Source organism: Doryrhamphus excisus, chromosome 20 (genome assembly GCF_030265055.1).
Source record: "Doryrhamphus excisus isolate RoL2022-K1 chromosome 20, RoL_Dexc_1.0, whole genome shotgun sequence".
Taxonomy (NCBI): Eukaryota; Metazoa; Chordata; class Actinopteri; order Syngnathiformes; family Syngnathidae; genus Doryrhamphus; species Doryrhamphus excisus.
Window position 1 is genome coordinate 13,335,679 of NC_080485.1, and position 23,936 is coordinate 13,359,614.

Genomic DNA, 23,936 nt, shown 5'->3' on the forward strand with positions numbered 1-23,936 from the left:
AGCGGTAGAAAATGAATGAATGAATGAATAAATTTTAAATTTTAAATTTTAAATTTTAAATTTTAAATTTTAAATTTTAAATTTTAAATTTTAAATTTTAAATTTTAAATTTTAAATTTTAAATTTTAAATTTTAAATTTTAAATTTTAAATTTTAAATTTTAAATTTTAAATTTTAAATTAATTGGAGTGCATGAGAAAGTGGACCACGCAGCTCTCTTACTCTTAGCCACATAGTCATTAGCTACTTTACTGTACAACACAGCAGCAATAGAACCAATGTTGGAATTGCGACAAGGAGCAAATTGCAGATCAGTTCATTGCAAACAACAGTATGTAAGTATGTAAGTAAGTAAGTGTAACACGCAAAAGTTTCACACCAATAGCTGAGTAGCAACATTTTAAGTGCATGCAGAGGTAGATATGTTGGACAGCTAAATATGCTATCAAATTATTTGTACAATGTATTACGTTTTTATTTTAATATTTATTTTGGCGTGCCTGAGAAACTGGAAAGGAAAACATAGCTTTATTTTAGCATATACTCATTCATTAACGCGTAAATTGCCCAACACAGCAGCTACAGAACCAATGTTGTAATCGCTGTAAGGACAAGTGTAACTCGCATGACGTAACGGCTGAGGAGCACGGCGGACATTTTAAAGCGCATGCAGTGGTAGATAAATCTGCTGTGATACATCCAATGTGGAGGTTGCCTACAGCCACGGCTGTTAATGCCCATGTTTTTGGACCTGTCGCTAATAAGGTACTAAAGAGACTTACATGGATTCACGTTATGAATATAAAAAAATTCATACAAAAAGTGCAATACTCTGCTATAGCTAGTCCAGAAGTGCTACAAAAATACGTCCTTGAGCAAAATTGTGTACAGAAACATGTCATCAAAACACATAATGATTGTTTTTTTGATTGCTTGAGTTGAGTAAGGTCACAGTAATGTACAAGAAATTCAATATTCTACCGGGTCCAGGAAGCTTTTATGGCAGGGGAACGGAGAAGAAAAACCAAAGGACAGTTCTAGACGGCGTGACAAAGCTTGGTCACTTCATCGCCTGAGCGGATCTTTTCACAAAACGGGCTCGTTGAAAAAACCCTTCAAAGTCAGTTCGTCCTCCACCAACTTTCTTCCAGCTACCTCCCCCTCACTGCACTTCCTCTTCATGCACGGTTTCCTCACACTTGTGTTTACTCGTCCAAGTTCAGCCGAGCACTGTTTACAGTGTCGCTTTATCACGCAGATGGCCTCCCTCGCTTTTCTACCGTGTGTGCCGCTTTAGTCCACCTTCAGCACTCTACCCTGGCACCTCATAAAGACGAACAATACGCCGTGTTAAATGTAGCAAAAAAAAAAGGAAAGGTCCATTTCCACTTTAATGAAGCATCACTGTTGCCATGGCGCCGTAGCGCCACGGGTCAACAGTTACTGACTGGACTATTTTTATCACAATGAAGACTGCCTTAGAGGCGCTTCATAAAGGTGTCACCCCAAATTTCTTAAGAGTAAATATGGAGTCCAACAAAATACTAAATTATTAAAGCAACAGTTTATGAACAATTTAGTTTTTTTGTGGGCACTGGCAAATAAACAGCAGCTAAATAGACCAAACTGGGGGGAGGGGGGGCAATCTACGCAGGCTTGAAGTGTGCTACACTTCCCTAGCCCCGGTTGGAGTCATTCCTCTCACCAGTTATTATTTCTAACTGCCACCTTTCTTTATAAAAACCAACCAAAAATGATTTCCATATTACTCACATATGGAAGAGCACAAAAGAACGATCACACAAACTATATGCATCATATACTCAATGCCTTCATTCCTCCCACCGGTTATTATTTATGACTGCTAATTTCCTAAATAAAAACAACCAAAGAGACTCGAAATAATCCACAAAGTCAAAGCCTGCTGGTACAATCACATATGGAAGAGCACACGAGAACAAACACACAAACTATATGCGTCATATACTCAATGCCTTCATTCCTCCCACCAGTTATTTATGACTGCTAATTTCCTTAATAAAAACAACCAAAGAGACCCAAAATAATCCACAAAGTCAAAGCCTGCTGGTACACTCACATATGGAAGAGCACACAAGAACAAACACACAAACTACTGTATATACGTCATATACTCAATTCCTTCATTCCTCCCACCGGTTATTATTTATGACTGCTAATTTCCTTAATAAAAACAACCAAAGACACTCAAATCAAAGCCTCGCTGATGCACAAGCACTCAAGCAAGCACACCCAAACTCTACAGTGTCTTCATCCCCCCACCAGTTATTATTTATAATTGCCACGTTTTCTTTTAAGTAAACAATCAAAAATATCCAAAATAATCCACAAAGTTATAGCTTGCTGCGCTCAAGCAAGCATACCCAAACTGTATGTGTCATATACTCAATGTGTCACTCCTCCCACCACTTATGAATAATATAGTAATTGGTAGTAACCAGAGGAGTTGTACATAAATATGCGGTGTACTTCAATGCACCTTTATTAAGCGTGTTGAAAATAGCAAACCATTATGTGTCATATACTCAATGCCTTCATTCCTCCCACCGGTTATTATTTGTGATTGCTAATTTCCTTAATAAAAACAACCAAAGAGACTTGAAATAATCCACAAAATCAAAGCCTCGCTGATGCACAAGCACTCTAGCAAGCACACCCAAACTCTACAGTGTCTTCATCCCCCCACCAGTTATTATTTATATTTGCCACATTTTTTTCAAAGTAAACAATCAAAAAGATCCAAAATAATCCACAAAGTTATAGCGTGCTGCACTCAAGCAAGCATACTGTATGTGTCATATACTCAATGTGTCACTCCTCCCACCAGTTATGAATAATATATTAATAGGTAGTAACCAGAAGAGTTCAAGGTAATCCACAAAATATACTTGCAGTCATGCAGTGTGTTCCCTTTTTGACCCCCCCCCCCCCCCCCCCCCCAAAAAAAGTCAGGCTTCAAACCGCATATTGATGAGAATCTCATCTCATTTCATCCTCTGAACAGGAAGAGCCTTTCGTTATGGTGGCAGAGAACATTTTGGGCCAGCCCAAGAGATACAAGGGCTTCTCCATTGATGTCCTGGATGCCCTGGCCAAGATCCTGGGCTTCAAGTACGACATCTACCAAGTAGAAGACGGCAAGTACGGCTCAGTGCTCCCCAACGGCTCCTGGAACGGAATGATGGGCGAGCTCATTGGCAAGGTTTGTAACGCTGTCTTGTTTTCACTATCATAGAAAATTTTGTCCAGATTTAGATCCAAATGATTTTTTTTTCAGGGAGCAATTAGGAGCCACAATTTCTCGGAAGAGAAACAGAAAAAAAAAACATCACACACCCCAAAAGCTTTTTTATCTACAAATCAGTTGCAGTTTCTGAAGCAAAAAAGAACGGACAGAGTTTGAGAACGTGACTGTGAATTGTAATATTCACTCATCTCTTTCCTTAATGGACTCACGTGTTACTTTTCCATCCCATTCAGCCTTTCATCCACTCTTTTCATTTTTAATTTTGTCTCCCTGAAACATAACACTCCTCATATAATTAAGACCAGCGGCTTGCTTTCACCAAGATGATCACCTCTCGCTGCTGAATAAAATATCTATTTTCCATGAAGAGAGTCCACCAGACTGTATGCATTAGCCATGAATCATATTCATCTCACATACACTGTGTAGCATTAATAACCATATTGTCCACACGAGTAATGCTGAGGTTATTCTGAGTTCCGGTCCAGAGATAGCAGAAACAGGACTTGATCATAATAATAATAGTAATATTCTACATGTTTTTTTTTTTACAGTATAGGGTTGCAGTATAGGATTAAAGCATCCATCTATCAATAATACACATTAATAATCATCTCTAAATATATAAACATGAAGAAGACCATAGCAAGAATGTTTAGAAAATAGCAAAAATGTATATAAATGCAATTACTATGACTAATATTCCAAATTTGGGGTCCTTAATATGTCCCTGGTATTTAAAAAAAATATTTTATGTTTTTTTTAATAGATTTGTATTAATTTTTTTATTGGTATTTATTATGCTGATTATAATCCCACAGTTGTTTTGTATTTTATGGCCTTTCCGGTGGTCTCTGTTGTTTTCTTAAATATTATATAGTATATATATACATATATATATATATAAGTATAATTATGTTCTTTATGTATTATTTATTTATTCGGATTTGGATGTATTATTGAAAAATATTATGATTAATTAATATATTATTACATAGGTTGTATGTTTATATTTTGTTCAGATTTTGTCACACACACACACATGCTGTATTCGAAAAAATAATACATTTGTATTTTTTTAATGCTTTTAAATAATTAGAATGAAATACTTTGCCTGGGAAGACAATGGGAAGAAGTTAAAATAGTTGTTTTTATTTTAAAACTTTTATTGGTATTTGTACTGTATATTTCTTAGTTACCTTTTGAGTGTTCATTTGCTGTGTGATGAGTTTAGCGTCGTTGTAAGATCGAACAATTTCCAATTGGTTGACGACTTTGTCTTGAGTTCATTCGTAGCTTGTGATTGTAGTAGTTCCCAAGTAAAGGAGATGTAATATATTAGAAGTCGAAATTGTGGTACTTTTAACATTCTAAGTTCTTGCAGGATTCTTTGTTAGTATTGTATTGTAAAGCTGTTAATTATTATTTACTATTACCACGAGTAGTACTAGTAATAGTATGACTCTTCTTCTTCTTACCATTATTATTTTTACTATCATCATCCTCCACAGAAAGCCGACGTAGCCGTGTCAGCCATCACCATCACACCAGAGCGAGAGCGAGTGGTGGACTTCAGCAAACGCTACTTGGACTACTCGGTGGGAATCCTGATGCGCAAGTCAGAAGAAAAGATCAACATCTTCTCTTTGCTGGCCCCGTTCGACCTCGCCGTTTGGGCGTGCATCGGCGCCGCCATCCCGGTGGTGGGCGTCATGATCTTTCTGCTCAGGCGCATCCAGGCAGTGCGTTGCCAGAAGAGCACGGGTGGCCACCCGCCACCCTCGGTGTCCACATCATTACAGAGCGCCATCTGGATTGTTTACGGGGCTTTTGTCCAGCAAGGTATGATAAATAATAAGATAAATAACTTGGATGTACTTTCGAGTAGTAAGTGCTTGTGTGCAACAAGCTGGCAAAAGGCATGGGTGCATGAGTGCTTCTGACACGGAGGAGCTGCGGTTCACTGAGGGGAAATTCCAACATGTAAGAATAAAACAAATTTGTGTAAATAAAAAAAACAACCAAAGAGACCCAAAATAATCCACAAAGTCAAAGCCTGCTGATACACTCACATATGGAAGAGCACACAATGCCTTCATTCCTCCCACCGGTTATTATTTGTGACTAATGAGTTCCTTAATAAAAACAACCAAAGAGACTCGAAATAATCCACAAAGTCAAAGCCTCGCTGATGCACAAGCACTCATGCAAGCACACCCAAACTCTACAGTGTCTTCATCCCCCCCACCAGTTATTATTTCTATCCATGTTTTTTAATGTAAACAATCACAAAAATCCACAAAGTTCTAGCGTGCTGCACTCAAGCAAGCATACCCAAACTGTATGTGTCATATACTGAATGTGTCACTCCTCCCACCAGTTATGAATAATATAGTAATTGGTAGTAACCAGAGGAGTTGTACGTAAATATGCGGTGTACCTCAATGCACCTTTATTAAGCATGTTGAAAACAGCAAACCATTATGTGTCATATACTCAATGCATTCATTCCTCCCACCGGTTATTATTTGTGACAACTAATTTCCTTAAGAGAAACAGCCAAAAAGACTCGAAATAATCCACAAAGTCAAAGCCTGCTGGTACACTCACATATGGAAGAGCACACAAGAACAAACACACAAACTTTATACGTCATATACTCAATTCCTTCATTCCTCCCACCAGTTATTATTTATAATATCCACATTTTTTAATGTAAACAATCAAAAAATCCACAAAGTTATAGCGTGCTGCACTCAAGCAAGCATACCCAAACTGTATGTGTCATATACTCAATGTGCCACTCCTCCCACCAGTTATGAATAATATAGTAATTGGTAGTAACCAGAGGAGTTCAAGGTAATCCACAAAATATACTTGCAGTCATGCAGTGTGTTCCCTTTTTGACCCAAAAAAAAAAGTCATGCTTCAAATCGCATAGTACCAATGTAGTAATTGGTAGTAACCAGAGGAGTTGTACGTGTACTTCAATGCACTATTATTAAGCATGTTGAAAACAGCCAAACCATGACATAGTTTTTCAGGCTGTTACTTCAAGGTCAAACTATCACACGATGAAGACGGAAGGCTAAAACACTTTAAGTGATTAAAGTGAGCGCAGGGTTTGAATAAAGAGCGCATCAATTAAAAATACACGCATTAACGAGGCACATAGTGATTTGAGTCATGAGTCATTTGAACAATGCACACCCTTGCATTTTCCTAAAGGTGTCCTTCCTCAAGGACACCATGCCGTCTTTCCATCTGGTGGACATGCAGCTCCTGTACGTTCCCGATTTTTTGGATAAACGACTACTTCAGCAAGTGAGCTGCATCATCATGGTGGCATGTTGCCCGTGAGCCAACTGGAACCCAAAAGAAGATAAATTTGGTGTTTTTTTCTGGCTTTGCCATTTTTATTTTCTGTCAAGTGGGCTGTTTCTTTTTCCGGGCATGACATTGGTCGGAATGCTGATGTATTCCCTCAGCATTCCGTGTGGGTTTAGTAAAATATCAACTCATAGACAAACTGCCCTTTTCTTAACTCGTTTTCCAATCCACACAAGGAAACAGGTTTTATTTGTAATTATAAACTTTATTTATAAGACAAGATGCACTTTTCGTATGGGATGACCTCGAGAGATCACTCAAAGCCACACGGAATAAAAAGACGGAGCAGCGCGCATCCCACGAGGCTTTTCACTTCAGTCCCGAGGCCCCAGCTGCGTCAGTGATGACACACTCAGCCAAATACGCTCTCATCACATTTTGCGGTGCGTTCGCTTTCTCGTGACATTTCTACAGCCTAACTTTTTTTTTTTTAACCCAAACTTGAATGTATCCTGACATTTCTTTCTCATACGCCTCATAAGCTCTTTTTTATTCAATTCATATTGAGAGTCAGGATGGTAGGGCAAGATTGGAATTGGAAGAAGAATGAAAATGAAATGAAAGGAAGAAGTTTGCGGAATAAAAAAAAAAAGATTATTAATGATGACTGCACTGTTTGGAATCCATGTTTTTTTCCCACAGTTGGTTTAATATGAGCTTATTTCCGTTGGAACACAGGCAGCGACTCCATCCTGGGATCGGTGGCACTTCGTATCGTGATGGGCAGCTGGTGGCTCTTCACACTCATCGTGTGCTCATCCTACACCGCCAACCTGGCCGCGTACCTTACCGTGTCCCGCATGGACAACGCCATACGGTAAGGCGCCATCCAGCCATAACTGTAATCAGTACCTATCATCAGATTGTATACATTCATTGGGGAAATATTCATGCAGTCATTTTCTACCGCTTATCCTCATGAGGGTCGCGGGGATGCTGGAGCCTATCCCAGCTGTCTTCTGACGAGAGGCGGGGTACACCCTGGACTGGTGGCCAGCCAATCGCAGGGCACATATAGACAAACAACCATTCACACTCACATTCATACCTATGGACGATTTGGAGTCGCTAATTAACCAAAGTTGAAATATTAAAGAAGTTGCCATAAAGTTGTAATATAATGATAAACCAACTAAACCTAAAATTACAGTAGCTTTGGGAATGTTAAATATTAAATAAATATTATGGGAACAAAGTCCAAATATTAGAAGAAGAACATGTAGTACGAAGATTCATTCATTCATTTTCTACCCCTTTGCCTCACGAGGATCACGGGGGTGCTGGAGCCTATCCCAGCTGTCTTTGGGCGAGAGGCGGGGTACACCATGGACTGGTGGCCAGCCAATCACAGGGCACATATAGACAAACAACCATTCACACTCACATTCATACCTATGGACAATTTGGAGTCGCCAATTAACCTAGCATGTTTTTGGAATGTGGGAGGAAACCGGAGTACCCGGAGAAAACCCACGCATGCACGGGGAGAACATGCAAACTCCACACAGAGATGGCTGAGGGCGGAATTGAACCCGGGTCTCAGTTCCAAATGTGAAATTTGTAAATAGCTAATGGTGTTATATTAGTAAATAAATAGTTATTTTCATGTAAAACAACCATTTTTGTGTTGTTTATGCTGGAGCCTATCCCAGCTGTCTTTGGGCGAGAGGCGGGGTACACCCTGGACTGGTGGCTAGCCAATCACAGGGCACATATAGACAAACAACCATTCACACTCACATTCATACCAATGGACATTTTGGAGTCGCCAATTAACCTGGCCGAGGGTGGAATTGAACCCTGGTCTCCTAGCTGTGAGATCTGCATGCTAACCACTCGACCGCTTCCACACGAATGTGAGCGTGAATGGTTGTTTGTCCTGTGATTGGCTGGCAACCAGTCCAGGGTGTACCTCTGCCTCTTCCCCAAAGACAGCTAGGATAGGCTCCAGCATATCCACCACCCTAGTGAGATTAAGCGGCATGAAAAATCTATGGATGGATGTTAAGTTAGTACATAAACTATGAACCAGAGTTTAAACTTGTCTTTTCTAGCAAACCTACAGACACTGCAAGGCATGTAACTGCAAATAATTGTGAGTGCACACAGAACCCTAACAAGGAAAATACAGGCTTGTCAGAAAATGTTGGCTTGGCTGTTCCCTGAAGTAACTACTTTATAAATCATGTAGACCGTACGGGGGGATTATTTGCGGAGAACATGCTGTAATCTTTGTAAACATACAACAATCCCGGGAAGGTATTCCATGTTGTTTGTTGGGGAGAGAATTCAAACAAAGTGCAGCAAAAGCGGGAAGACAAAAAGAAGGGGGAAAATAAACAATAGCCACGTTTACATGAGTTTTTCTCTTTCCGGATGGAATCTTTCCGAATGACCTTTCCGAAAGCAATGGTATACATGGAAAGGAATATTCCAATCTCTTGTCTACATGCGTCGCTCGAATCCAACAGAATAGTCAATGGGGCATGCCCAGTAAAACGTAAACACCAACATGACGTGATACCGACTTCCTCGAGTTTTCCTCCTTTCACTTGTTGGAATAACTCCGTATTGCCGGTTTTTCGTTCATCCAGTCTTGAAATTTAGTTTTTTAATCAAAAACGAATTTTCTGCAGCAGTCCAGTCCCGATTGCTCGACTCCATTTTTAAAACCGAAGAACATCTCGAGCTGCGTGTTACGTCATATCTCAGCATTCGCTGAAAGAACGCACCCGGGAACAGGAAAAGTTCAATTTTGCTAATATTTTATAATTAATAAATAATTCAGGGTGGCACGGTGGTCTAGGGGTTTGCGCGCAGACCTCACAGCTAGGAGACCGGGGTTCAATCCCACCCTCGGGCATCTCTGTGTGGAGTTTGCATGTTCTCCCCGTGCATGCGTGGGTTTTCTCCGGGTACTCCGGTTTCCTCCCACATTCCAAAAACATGCTAGGTTAATTGGCGACTCCAAATTGTCCATAGGTATGAATGTGAGTGTGAATGGTTGTTTGTCTATATGTGCCCTGTGATTGGCTGGCCACCAGTCCAGGGTGTACCCCGCCTTACGCCCAAAGACAGCTGGGATAGGCTCCAGCACCCCCGCGACCCTCGTGAGGAAAAAGCGGTAGAAAATGAATGAATGAATAAATAATTCATAAATAATTATTAATTAATTATTATAATTAATAAAACTGGACTTGTGAATGGCGTATAGAAGTGTTTAGATTCTGTTCCACAGATGGCGCTAATGCACACGAAAGCTGCTTGCCAACCGCCAATAAACAACAGAAGAAGAAGAACGCAGTGTGACAACTTTCCGATTGAGCGGATACAAGATACCTCAATCGGATTGGCGAAAGGAATATTCCACCCCTGGGAATCCGATTATACTATATTAATTCGGATTGGCACTTTTGTTTCGGAATGACGTGTATACAAAGGTTACATTCTTTCCGTTTGAGCAAATAATCCGATTGGAATTGGAATATTTGGGTCCATGTAAACGTGGCTAATGTCCTAGAATCCATGCAGAATATTCAAACAAAAAGAAACTGAATTTGAGAGCTCTTTTGATGTTTTGCTAAGGACCCAAAACTAGTTAACTGTATTAGTAAGAAGGTGGACCTCATGGTCATGCCCCCGCGGACGCCATATTGTGTGCTAACTGATCTGTATGTGTATTATAAGTCAACAATACAAAGTCTGGAAGCTAGTTTGTAAACTTCCCCACTAAAGTTTATCTCTATGCTGACCATATGGTCGCTCAAACACAGTTCATCCCTCACAGAACCAATCAATAACGCCTCCAAATATTCTGCAGCAAAACCTCTTCTCTGCTCTAAAAAAAACATTACAGCCATCTTGTCCTACTTTTAAACGCCAAAGTAAAAAGAAGAGAAGTGACAGACGACGTAAAAACCATCATATTTTACCAACTAGACTGAACAAGGTGTAGTTTGTGCCCCCCGTCTAGTTCAATTGGAAAACAATAAAGCTCCTTTACAGCCGTAGGAGTAATCAATCTCTTATCTCCCTTAAGAGGCTGTCATCCTGCCAAAAAAAAAAGCACAAGCAAGAGGTGAAGTGGCACAAATGGGCCAAAATATCCATCACTTATGTCCATCTTTTGGCAGATAATGCAAATTTAGACATTTCACTTATCGCCATTGAGCAGAAACCGAGAAGGATTAAATGAAATCGATGTGGATGTGGTGCTCGGGTTACAAACGAGTTCCGTTCCCCGTGTGGCAAGTCGAGTTTTGGTGAAGTCATTCCCTCCCTCAAGTGACGGACACATAAAACGTACTCATTAAAAGATAGAATACCAGAATAAAATGAAATATTCATTCATTCATTCATTCATTTTCTACCGCTTTTCCTCACGAGGGTCGCGGGGGGTGCTGGAGCCTATCCCAGCTGTCTTCGGGCGAGAGGCGGGGTACACCCTGGACTGGTCGCCAGCCAATCACAGGGCACATATAGACAAACAACCATTCACACTCACATTCATACCTATGGACAATTTGGAGTCGCTAATTAACCTAGCATGTTTTTTTGGAATGTGGGAGGAAACCGGAGTACCCGGAGAAAACCCACGCATGCACGGGGAGAACATGCAAACTCCACACAGAGATGGCCGAGGGTGGGAATTGAACGCTGGTCTCCTAGCTGTGAGGTCTGCGTGCTAACAACTAGACCGCCGTGCTGCCCTAAAATTAAATAGTAATGATAAAATATGACATTTGTCTACTAGTTCTGGTCTTCCAGCCAATAATAACAACACTTTCACTTTCATAGGAGCAGATCCTTTAACATAATCAAGGATATGAGATCTTTATCCTTCATCATGGTCACCAAGGAAGTCTAAGTTTAAAGAGAGAAAGCTTGTTTGCCTTTGCCATCAAGAGATCATGGCAGCATAACTTTTTAGATACCGAAAAGTACTAAAAACTTTCATATTATACTATTACTATACGATACTATATAATACTACTAGTGTTGTATAGTATCATAGTATTATATAGTATTATTCATTCATTCATTCGTTCATTTTCTACCACTTTTCGTCACGAGGGTCGCGGGGGGTGCTGGAGCCTAGCCTATTGACTGGTGGCCAGCCAATCACAGGGCACATATAGACAAACAACCATTCACACTCACATTCATACCTATGGACAATTTGGAGTCGCTAATTAACCTAGCATGTTTTTGGAATGTGGGAGGAAACCGGAGTACCCGGAGAAAACCCATGCATGCACGGGGAGAACATGCAAACTCCACACAGAGATGGCCGAGGGCGGAATCGAACTCGGGTCTCATAAAGATGATGAAGATTCTTAATATTTTGACACTTTCTTTCTTTATTTTTTTAATTTTCTACCGCTTATCCTCACTAGGGTCGTGGGTATGCTGGAGCCTATCCCAGATGACTGCTACACCCTGGACTGGTGGCCAGCCAATCACAGGGCACATATAGACAAACAACCATTCACACTCACATTCATACCTATGGAAAATTTGGAGTCGCTAATTAACCTAGCATGTTTTTGGAATGTGGGAGGAAACCGGAGTACCCGGAGAAAACCCACGCATGCACGGGGAGAACACGCAAACTCCACACAGAGATGGCCGAGGGTGGAATTGAACCCTGGTGTCCTAGCTGTGAAGTTTGTGCGCTAACCACTCGATCACCGTGCAGCCCTGTAAGCTAACGTCTACTGTTAGGAGATATCGGTGCGAAAGTCTATAGTGCCCTCTTGTGGCTGTCTGTGAAATTGTATATATATTTTTCATTTATAAGTCACTCTGGAGTATAAGTGGCAGGAACAGCTAACCTATGAAAAAAAGTGCGACTTATACTCCGGAAAATACGGTACATTTTTCCAAAAAATGAGCAGAACCTCTATCAGAATTTCCACCAGCACCATTCCATTTTTATGATAGTTCAAATACGGGAAAACTATTCAAATGGGGGGGGTGAGGGCACCAAGTAAGAAGAGTAAAACAGGACCGTTGACAGGCATAATCAATGATAGCGCATCATAGCTACTACTGTTTAGAATTGGGTTTACCTAAAAAAAAAAAAAAAAAAAAGGTCCAGTTGGCTGACTCTCCAAAAAAAAAAAAAGTCCCATCTCCTGCATGCCGACCCAACATCTGCGTAATGGCGTTTTGTGTCAGACGGGACTCATTTCCACATATGAAGTATTGTTCATGAAAAGTACATTAGACGTTGGCACACTGTCTTACGGCCAGTTAATGGCCAATCGATCACACTCACAACCTTCTTCAAATTCTGGTAGTTGAATTAGCGTACAGTTGCAGCAATGATGCTTGGGGGGGGGGGGGGGGTGAAAGCATCTTCTAGAGAAGCTACAGGTGCGTCTCATTTGCTTGATAAAGGGCAGGCTGATTTACGGCGATGCTCTCCAAGTACTCTGAGTTGTCGTTTAAGACGTACTGATTGGACGTGGAGCAAAGCTGAGCAAACATAAACATGGCTACCAAAAAAAACTGTGAAAACCGTTTCAGTCAAAGTACAGTTCGGTACTCCGGTTCTTGGGGTTCGGACGATTGCGTTCAACCAACGAACCAAACGCACCCTGATAACAAAGAACCACCACCGTTTCTTATAACGACGCTTGTCCTCCAGGTCTTTTCAGGACCTGTCCAAACAAGTGGACCTGGTCTACGGTACAGTGAGGGACTCTGCTGTGTACGACTACTTCCAAGCCAAGGGCACCAACCCTCTGGAGCAGGACAGCACCTTTGCCGATCTCTGGAAGACCATCAACAAGAACAATGGATTTGAGAACTCCGTTTCAGGCCCTGCTGAAGGCATCAAGAAGGTAATAAGTTCTTTCCGTCTTTGGTGAGAAGCGTTAAATTATGTTTTTTCTTCAGTTATAAAATTTAAAGTTAGCGTCGTAGGAAAGTTTTAAGAAATCTTGTGGTACATCATGCCCAGAAATGTTCCTTATAAACATAATGATGCCTTTTTTGGGGCTGTTTTCGAATTCTAGTGCTTCCTACAAAAGCAGCAGTGAAGTAATATTTTATGACGACTCCTTTCCTGTCTGTCAAACCTGCTCACCACAGGCCCACGTAAGCTGCAGAGACGCGATCCATAATTTAACAAATATCAATGAATCCTGCATGTCTAACTAGTCGAGGGCAGACATCCAGCAGGCCTAAGAAAATCCTAATTTGGACACCTTCATAGATGGACACTTTTTTTTTACGCTTGTTTTTTTAGCTTATTAAATCCTACCCCTCCATCTGGTACTTTTACAATCATTAACTGTTACATTTGTTCACTTCCTGCTTTCCTAATATAGTTTAAGTTTTTTAAGTTTTGTATTTTTGTACGGTGAAGTACGAGGTGATATGACCATACAATTACATAATGGGTACCATAGTAACTACTGCTTTCCTCATTTAATTTTAAAATTTTAATTTTTTTTAATTTTAAAATTTTTTAATTTTAAATTTTTTTAATTTTAAAATTTTTTAATTTTATATATTTTTATTCATTTTTATACACATTTTGTACACATTAAGGGCCATATAAAGTCTTCAAAAGTGTTTTTTTTTGTAAAAATGGCAGATAATTTTGCCTTCAGTGAACCTAATTGACAGTTTTTTGTCAACACTGTTTTTAATGAACCCAATATACATATTTTTACAAGCAATAAGGACCATGTAAAGTCTTCAGTGACCTTAAAATATAAGTTTTTGCAGATAATTTAGGTTTTATATAACTTAATATACATGTCGTTGTAAAACCTGAAGATAATGAAGTCCTCAATTAACCAAATATATGCATTCTTGTAAACATAATATCGATAATATTTGAATATTTGAATTTTTGAAATTTTGAATTTTTGAATTTTTGAATTTTTGAATTTTTGAATTTTTGAATTTTTGAATTTTTGAATTTTTGAATTTTTATCTCACATTTTGTACACATTAAGGGCCAAGTCGTAAGTCTTCAATGAATTGTAAAAATGGCAGATAATTTTGCCTTCAGTGAACCTAATTGACAGTTTTTTTGTCAACACTTTCTGTGCTTCGTCTTGCAGCTCATCAGCAAAGTTATAGAAATGCAGCGTTAGCTTGTGTAGGTGTGGCTAATGTTGCAAGAGTGTAATAATCATAACATTGTAAACCCCTTAGCAGTTAATTGCATTGGGAGGGAGTGTCAAATTACTTATTGTTAATTATATTGTTCTTTATTTTCCACTGCGCCATTTTGTTCCCCGACAAAAAAAAAAAAAACATGACAATCCTCATCCTATGTGTGCGTTTTTACCACGGCGAGCAAACATTCCTACTTTTTCTAATGAGATGTGAGGTGAAAAGGTTGGTTGTCATTTCTGGAACTACTCAGGATGAGGTTGAGGACACCACCAGTAAGGGCGTCATCAACAACAACAACAACAAAAAAAGAAATAAAAATCCAAAAGGATTTCAGACCCATTCTCATCTTCTTTGCGTGCAGTCGGCGCCGGCGGCGCTTGTGTATAGTTGTCTCTCAAGTAACAGTTTTCATCATCTTTGCCAGGAAATGCAGCCTTGTTCGTGCTGTGCGTTTGCAGTAATTCCATGCAAATTGCCCTCCATCTTACTCCCTAACACATTAAGAACTGACGCCGGGAGAGAACCTGTTGAGTTCCACTGTCAGGGAAATGACATTTGGCTTTAACGGTACACGTAATTGGGAACAAGATGTGAAGGATGGAAACCGGGGGAAAGTTCACAAAAGTACATAAAGTAAAGCAAAGATGCAGGAAATTATACAAAATGTGTGTAAACAAAATGTATTTGTTAGCACACTGAAAGCAATTTAGTCCTTAAGTAACCTAACAAACCCTTTTTTGTAAACATTATGGACCAGCGAGTCTTCAATGGCGCTGACATACGTGTTTTTGTAAACACTGCAGATCATTTAGGCTTGAATGAACATATTATGCATGTTTTTAGAAATACTGAAAACCATTCAGTCACTTATTATATGCAATTTTAGTAATGGTAATGGTTTAATTTCATTTGAACATGCATCAGATTACAATTGAATGCATCACATAATCAGTTCACAGTTCCACATGTCAAAAGGAGTAGGAAGAAGCAAAGCTTATTAAATCCTACCCCTCCATCTGGTACTTTTACAATCAGTAACTGTTACATTTGTTCACTTCCTGCTTTCCTAATATTTCTTTTATTTTTTTAAATATTTTATTAATTTTTATACACATTTTATCTCACATTTTGTACACATTAAGGGCCATATAAAATCTTCAATGACCTTACGTATGTTTTTTTTAAGTTTTTAAGTTTTTTAAGTTTTTTATTTTTGTCACGTACCGAAGTACGAGGTGATATGACCATACAATGACATAATGGGTACCATAGTAACTACTGCTTTCCTCATGTAATTTTAAAATTTTAACATTTTTAATTAAAAAAAATTAATTTAATTTTTTTTATTTTAATTTTTTTATTTTTTAATTTAATTTTTTTAATTTTAAAATTTTCTAATTTTAAAATGTAAATATTTTAAAATTTTAAAATTTTAACATTTTAAAATTTTATATATTTTTATTTATTTTATACACATTTTATCTCACATTTTGTACACATTAAGGGCCATATAAAGTCTTAAAAGACTTTAACGTTTAACGTTTTTTTGTAAAAATGGCAGATAATTTTGCCTTCAGTGAACCTAATTGACAGTTTTTTGTCAACACTGTTTTTAATGAACCCAATATGTATATTTTTACAAGCAATAAGGACCATATAAAGTCTTCAGTGACTTTAAAATATAAGTTTTTGCAAACATTGCAGATAATTTAGGTTTTATATAACTTAATATACATGTCGTTGTAAAACCTGAAGATAATTAAGTCCTTAATTAACCAAATATATGCATTCTTGAAAACATAATGGTAATAATTTTTTGTTTTGTAAACACAGCAGGTAGCTTATGCTTCAATTAATATAATATAGTAAGTGTTTTTGTAAACACTGAAGACAATCTAGTCCTTAACGAACCTAATTGTTTATCTTTGTAAACATTATGCAACCTAACATACATGTTTTGCAACACAGAAGCCAACCGAGTCGACTCCCAATGTAATTGGGAATGTGGGAATGTGGGGAATATGAACGGGGAAAAGTTCACCAAAGTACAAAAAAGTAAGGCAAAGAAAGAGGAAATGATTGTGTGACACTAATGCAGCACTTCAGCCGGCATGAAAGTCATTCCGATTCTTTCTTCCAGTCTTGTGAAGCTGTCGACTTGTCATTTTTGCTCGTCTCCACCCAACAATGCCAAATTGATCTCTGTGAAAAATCAATGCAAGGCATACATATTAGAGAGATTTCCACAGCCGTGGAGATGTCACTCGGCTTTGCGCGTACTGTACTGTCATTATTTTTTTTGTGTGTGTGTGATCAATCCAGGCAAAGCGGGAGTCGTACGCCTTCCTGTGGGACATGGCGGTGGTGGAATACGCCGCCCTGACAGACGACGACTGCACGCTGACGGTGGCCGGTAACAGCATCAGCACCAGAGGCTACGGCGTGGCCCTGCAACACGGCAGCCCTTACAGAGACCTCTTCTCACAGAAGTACACACACTTCACACCTTATTATTCACACCGCCGCCTGATATGAGACGGTCATTATCGCCGCGTCTCACGTACGCGCTTTAATATGAAGCTGCGGGCGGGTCGCGTGGTTAAGTCAAGGAGCAAGCCACCCTGAAAGGCTGCGAACAAAAAGAGAACGACTCTGCACCTCATAAGCTCGATAATAAATGTGTTTTATGGATTCCAGTATTGGAAAAAAGGGAGAGAGGAAGACGCTTTAAACCAAAAGTAGTTCTTTTAAAGTGACTGATATTCTCTCGGTCTGCTTTCTGGACTCTGGATTGGTTGCCTGGCAACCTCACAGTGACGGGAACATCCATCCATCCATCCATCGAATTTAAAGTCTGCAATCAACCTAACACACATGTTGTTTGTAAACGATGAAGACAATTTAGTCCATAATCAACCTAAGGTCCATGTTTTTGTAGTCCTTACTCAACCTAATGTCCATGTTTTTGTAGTCCATAATCAACCTAAGGTCCATGTTTTTGTAGTCCTTACTCGACCTAATGTTCATGTTTTTGTAGTCCATAATCAACCTAAGGTCCATGTTTTTGTAGTCCTTACTCAACCTAATGTCCATGTTTTTGTAGTTTTTACTCGACCTAAAGTCCATGTTTTTGTAGTCTTTACTCAACCTAAGGTCCATGTTTTTGTAGTCCGTAATCAACGTAATATCCATGTTTTTGTAGTCCATAATCAACCTAATGTCCATGTTTTTGTAGTCCATAATCAACCTAAGGTCCATGTTTTTGTAGTCCTTACTCGACCGAATGTTCATGTTTTTCTAGTCCATAATCAACCTAATGTCCATGTTTTTGTAGTCCTTAATCAACCTAAGGTCCATGTTTTTGTAGTCCTTACTCGACCTAAAGTCCATGTTTTTGTAGTCTTTACTCAACCTAAGGTCCATGTTTTTGTAGTCCATAATCAACGTAATATCCATGTTTTTGTAGTCCATAATCAACCTAAGGTCCATGTTTTTGTAGTCCTTACTCAACCTAAGGTCCATGTTTTTGTAGTCCATAATCAACGTAATATCCATGTTTTTGTAGTCCATAATCAACCTAAGGTCCATGTTTTTGTAGTCCTTACTCAACCTAAGGTCCATGTTTTTGTAGTCCTTACTCAACTTAATGTCCATGTTTTTGTAGTCTTTACTCAACCTAATGTCCATGTTTTTGTAGTCCTTACTTAACCTAAGGTCTCTGTTTTTGTAGTCCTTACTAAACCTTAAGTCCATGTTTTTGTAGTCCTTACTCAACTTAATGTCCATGTTTTTGTAGTCCTTACTCAACCTAATGTCCATGTTTTTGTAGTCCTTATTCAATCTAATGTCCATGTTTTTGTAGTCCTTACTCAATTACTTACTCATCTATATTTTTATACTTTCACACAACTGGAAATATATATAAATATATATAAATACATCACGTCTTCAATGAATATTTTTATAAACATTGAGGACAGTTGTGTGGTAAATAATATACACATTAAACTATTTAGTCCTTAATGAAGCTAATGTTTTTGTTTTTACACACCCTGAAGACTATTTAGAGTCTGTAATTAACTTAACGTGCCTGTTTTGGTCAACACTTAAGGCAATTTAGTCTTTAATGAACATAATTCATGCATTTTCGGAAACAGTAAGTAATCTCCGGCGTTACTATTTGCTGTCTTGGGGTTTTTTACCTGTTGCTTCTGTAACGACGCACACGAAACCGAAATACTCCCAGATGATGGATGGATATGAATTTCAATTCCGGCCTACGAAAACGAAAGCACCATGCAGGTATCATCGGAACCAAGAGGATTGATCTCCCCTCAAAGCACAAACGGCTTCTGTGCAAATGATCTTGAATGCATCACTTGTAGGAGAATGAATGGCGCGTCTGGAGCGGCGTTATTCGTGTATTAATGTGGATAAATTACTCAATGTCAAACGCTTCAACATCTGTGATCTGAGTGCGCTTCTTTTTTTTTTTTTTTTGTCGTGCTGGTAATAAATGTGCAGGATTATGCTCAAATATTTATGTGGCAGGCCTTGTTGATGGCGTTGAAAAATCACTGTGAATAACGTTAAACGATGCCAAATGCGAAGACTCAAGGCCGAGTCTTTGTCGTCCTTCTTCGTCCGCTATGTCCATCTGTTCTTCCGCTTTCTTGGTGGCCTGCAGAAAGTGTTTAATACACGCTTATGTGCTTGAAGCGACACACATCAGTCCACGTTACGTGTTCGATACCCCTACTGTATGTATGTGTATGCTCTGTACAAACACAAACACAGTACATCTTTTGCTTTACAAAATATCACATAATAATAAGTGGTGGCTGCACGGTGGTCTAGTGGTTAGCGCGCAGACCTCACAGCTAGGAGACCGGAGTTCAATCCCACCTTCAGCCATCTCTGTGTGGAGTTTGCATGTTCTCCCCGTGCATGCGTGGGTTTTCTCCGGGTACTCCGGTTTCCTCCCACATTCCAAAAACATGCTAGGTTAATTGGCGACTCCAAATTGTCCATAGGTATGAATGTGAGTGTGAATGGTTGTTTGTCTATATGTGCCCTGTGATTGGCTGGCTACCAGTCCAGGGTGTACCCCGCCTCTCTCGCCCGAAAAAAGTTGGGATAGGCTCCAGCACCCCCGCGACAAATTTAGCTATACTGTATATATTTAGCCAAACAACGATGCTACAACATAAACTGTGATTGGTTGGTGATCGGTCCAGGGTGTACCCCGCTTCTCGCCCGAAGACAGCTGGGATAGGCTCCAGCACCCCCGCGACAAATTTAGCCATACTGTATATATTTAGCCAAACAACAATGCTACAACATAAACTGTGATTGGTTGGTGATCGGTCCAGGGTGTACCCCGCTTCTCGCCCGAAGACAGCTGGGATAGGCTCCAGCACCCTGCCACAAATTTAGCCATACTGTATATATTTAGCCAAACAATGATGCTACAACATGAACTGTGATTGGTTGGTGACCAGTACAGGGTGTACCCCGCCTCTCGCTTGAAGACAGCTGGGATAGGCTCCAGCACCCTGCGACAAATTTAGCCATATTGTATATATTTAGCCAAACAATGATGCTACAACATATACTGTGATTGGCTGGCCACCAGTCCAGGGTGTATCCCGCCTCTCGCCTGAAGACAGCTGGGATAGGCTCCAGCACCCCCGCCACAAATTTAGCTATACTGTATATATTTAGCCAAACAATGATGCTACAACACAAACGGTGATTGGTTGGTGATCGGTCCAGGGTGTACCCCGCCTCTCGCCCGAAGACAGCTGGGATAGGCTCCAGCACGAATGAATGAATGAATAATAAGTGGCCCAATTTTTTTGCCTATACTATATAAAAACATACATCATGTAAAAACCATATTGTTTGTCCTCCTCAGGATATTAGAGCTTCAGGAGAAAGGCGACCTGGACATCTTGAAGCAGAAGTGGTGGCCGAAGAAGGGCCGCTGCGACCTGCAAAGCCACGCCGACGCCCAGACCGAGGGCAGGGCGCTGCATCTCCACAGCTTTGCCGGGGTCTTCTGCATCCTGGCGGCGGGACTTCTTCTGGCCCTGCTGGTGGCGGCGCTGGAGACCTGGTGGAACAGCAACCAGTGCCGCAGGAAGGAGCCCAAAGAGGTGACCAATGACAACTCGTCCGGCCCGGGCCCAAACCTGCTTACCCAGAACCGGGCCGTGGTGGTCACCGCCGCGGGTCCCCCCGCCCCGCCGAGGCCCCGGTCGAGACCCAGACCCCCGGGCCCCCCGGTGCTGCCCAGAGACGCCACTGCCACACTCTACTTTATGGATCCAGCAAGCACAGACGCCAGCCCCGATTTAGTAGAGCTGCAGTACACGCAGCTATAATAGGTGTGCCTCGATGATAGTCCGGAAGTCATGTGATCAGTCTGTGATCATTCCTTCTCATGGTTGTGATTCTCTCTCATGTATGAACGGTTCTCATGTGAGAGAGAAGCTTACGGCAGCTTACGAACAAACTCCTCACAGTGTTAATTTGACCAACTCACCATTGTACTTCTGGGTCGATGCGCGCTTCAGTGGTACAATAGCTCTCTTTAGCCAATCCATTCAAGTCTTAACGCCGTAGAGCTCCGACTCGGCAGCCCCTCTGCATCCACACGAGTAAGGCTTGACATGGATCCCTAAACTAAAGTGTGAGCACGAGCAGATGACGTAGAATTTGAGCCTTGACCCCTCCCCTCCCGACCCCGCACAGCCATACCCGCCACCCACTGTTTGACTTGACGTCCGACATACTCCGGTACTTACCCGCCGGTGTCAAGGTGTTAAGGTACTGCCGCTGACTTTATTTGTCGTCATGCATTCCAGGATTACCCTTGTAGTTACTCTAATGATGGCAGGTTTTCACCATAGACATCATAGAGAAAAGAAATACAGCACTTGAATGCAGCATCCCGCTGCTGTAAGATAATTACATCAAGCTCAAGGGTCACTGCCGGGATTAATGACTTGGAAATGTGTTTATACGTTTTCCAAAATAGGGCAGTGTTATTGTAAATCCGACATTTTTGCAATTTAAAAACACAGTTATGTGATTATTTTTCTATATTCTTTATTTAAAAAAATTGCATTTTTATTTTTTTTGAGGAAAAAACATTACATGAAATTAATTTATGTTCATATAACAATAATAAAAATGTAGATAATGATACTTGAAAACTGGAAAATATTTTTATTCATTTATTCTATTTTCTTTAATAATTAATAATATAATAATAATACTATATAATATTGATGTAAAGGCCAAATCCATACAGATTGCAGATTCCTCAATCTTTTTGTAAAAAAGTCTAAAAAAATTAGTAATTAACTAAAACAACAATATTAGTAATAATATATGTGTAATTTTGACTTTTTATTTGCATTTACAGTATTTGTGTTATTTATTCAATAGTCTGAATGTAATGTTTATTTATTTATGTGTGATTTCTTTTTTATTTGTAGTTTATTTTTTTTATTATGTAGAAATATGTCGTTATTGAAAATACACATTTTTTGTATTTCTAAAAAAAACATGTTTAAGTTTTCTATTGATAAATATTACATAACATAATAATAATCACAGGTCACATTCATACCACATACCTTTTCTAATAATAATAATAATAATAATAATAATAATAATAATAATAATAAATTTAATTTACAACACACTTTACATCAAATGAATGATCTCAAAGTGCAACAGTTACAATAAAAAAAAAAAAAAAAAAAATAAGAATTAACAGCGAGTATCACAATAACAGAATAAGAACATCTAAAATAAATTTCTGGGTGCTCAATGTGACCCTATAAGGACATATCACCTGAAGGGAGGCGGGACATGTTGACAGTCAAACAGACGCAAGGCTCTTGACTCCAAATTGTGAGTGCTGATTGGCTGTGTCGGACCAAAAGGGGGCAGGGCACACAAGGCCGGGGGTAGGGGTCGATTCTAGTCGCTTCATCCGTCATCTCACCTCGTCGTTTGGTGGTGTCGTCTACTGTGTATCGACCCAAAAGGGTGCATGACGTCCGAAGACGGCGGCAACGGCGGCATGCTCGTGTCGTGAGAATTCATTAGGATTTGTTACAAAAAGTTACTGAAAACATACTGCAATTTTTGTACGATTTTCTAGTAAATTCTCACGATAAGTCGCTGACTTTGCTCACATTTATGTTGTCATCATTGCCGTATGTGTTCTAAATGTTTTTTTTTACCGTACTTTTAAACCATTTCCGTCTTCATTTGAGTGTTACTGCATGCGTCTTGTCAGCCGACGTGTTCACTTTTGAGGCTTTATGTTTTTTAACTGGAACTTTTTGATTTTCTTAAGAAGTTAAGAAAATGATATCAGGATTGTTACAACATCAAGCCTCAAATACACACCAAAGAATTTCTCTCAGGCTGGATTTACACTAGTGTTCATAGTCATAATGTCAAATTAAAAGCGATATATTTACACGAAACAAAGATCCTCTATGTGACAGGAGCATTCTGCCGTTTGCAAGCATCTACTGCAAAAACTCTACCCAAAGATTATCTATATGACAGGATTGCTGTGCTGTTTTTAAAGACCTACTGCAAAAACACTCTTCAAAGATCCTCTATCAAACAGGAGCGCTCTGATATTCTTAAGCATCTACTGTAAAAACACTCGTCAAAGATCCACAATGCGACATAAGCACTGTTGTTTTTAAGGATCGACTGCAAAAATGTTAGTCAAAGCGTTTTGCTGTTTTTAAGCATTGACTACCATATGCTGTTTTTCAGAACCTATCGCACAAATGCTTGTCAGAGATTCACAATACGACAGGAGCAGTCACTTGGGACCAATTGCAAAATGTAGTTCCTCTTTTTTCGATGGCGGGGTGTACTGCTGTTTTTAGTAATCTGCTGAAAAATGCTAGTAAAAGATCCTCTACATAGTATAGTATAGAATCTGATCCTTTTAAATACGTAATGCTAACACACACGTCAAAGATCCTCTATGTGACGGGAGCATTCTGCTGTTTGCAAGCATCTCCTGGAAAAACTCTAGCCAAAGATTATCTATATGACAGGATTGCTGTGCTGTTTT

General features: G+C 39.6%; 1 protein-coding gene across 3 annotated transcripts in view; it reads left to right on the forward strand.

Annotated features, from left to right (window-relative positions):
* grid1a (glutamate receptor, ionotropic, delta 1a) overlaps positions 1 to 23,936 on the forward strand; it is a 300,893-nt gene that overhangs the window by 274,532 nt on the left and 2,425 nt on the right. For 2 of the 3 annotated variants that reach the window (XM_058058873.1, XM_058058871.1), the window contains exons 10-15: positions 3,044 to 3,241; positions 4,798 to 5,128; positions 7,355 to 7,493; positions 13,329 to 13,524; positions 17,138 to 17,304; positions 20,733 to 20,973. In XM_058058873.1, the coding sequence (XP_057914856.1) occupies positions 3,044 to 3,241; positions 4,798 to 5,128; positions 7,355 to 7,493; positions 13,329 to 13,524; positions 17,138 to 17,304; positions 20,733 to 20,973 (1,272 nt within the window). Of the gene's footprint in view, positions 1 to 3,043; positions 3,242 to 4,797; positions 5,129 to 7,354; positions 7,494 to 13,328; positions 13,525 to 17,137; positions 17,305 to 20,732; positions 21,205 to 23,936 lie in introns of all 3 variants that reach the window. The other variant, XM_058058872.1, reaches the window with a different exon arrangement.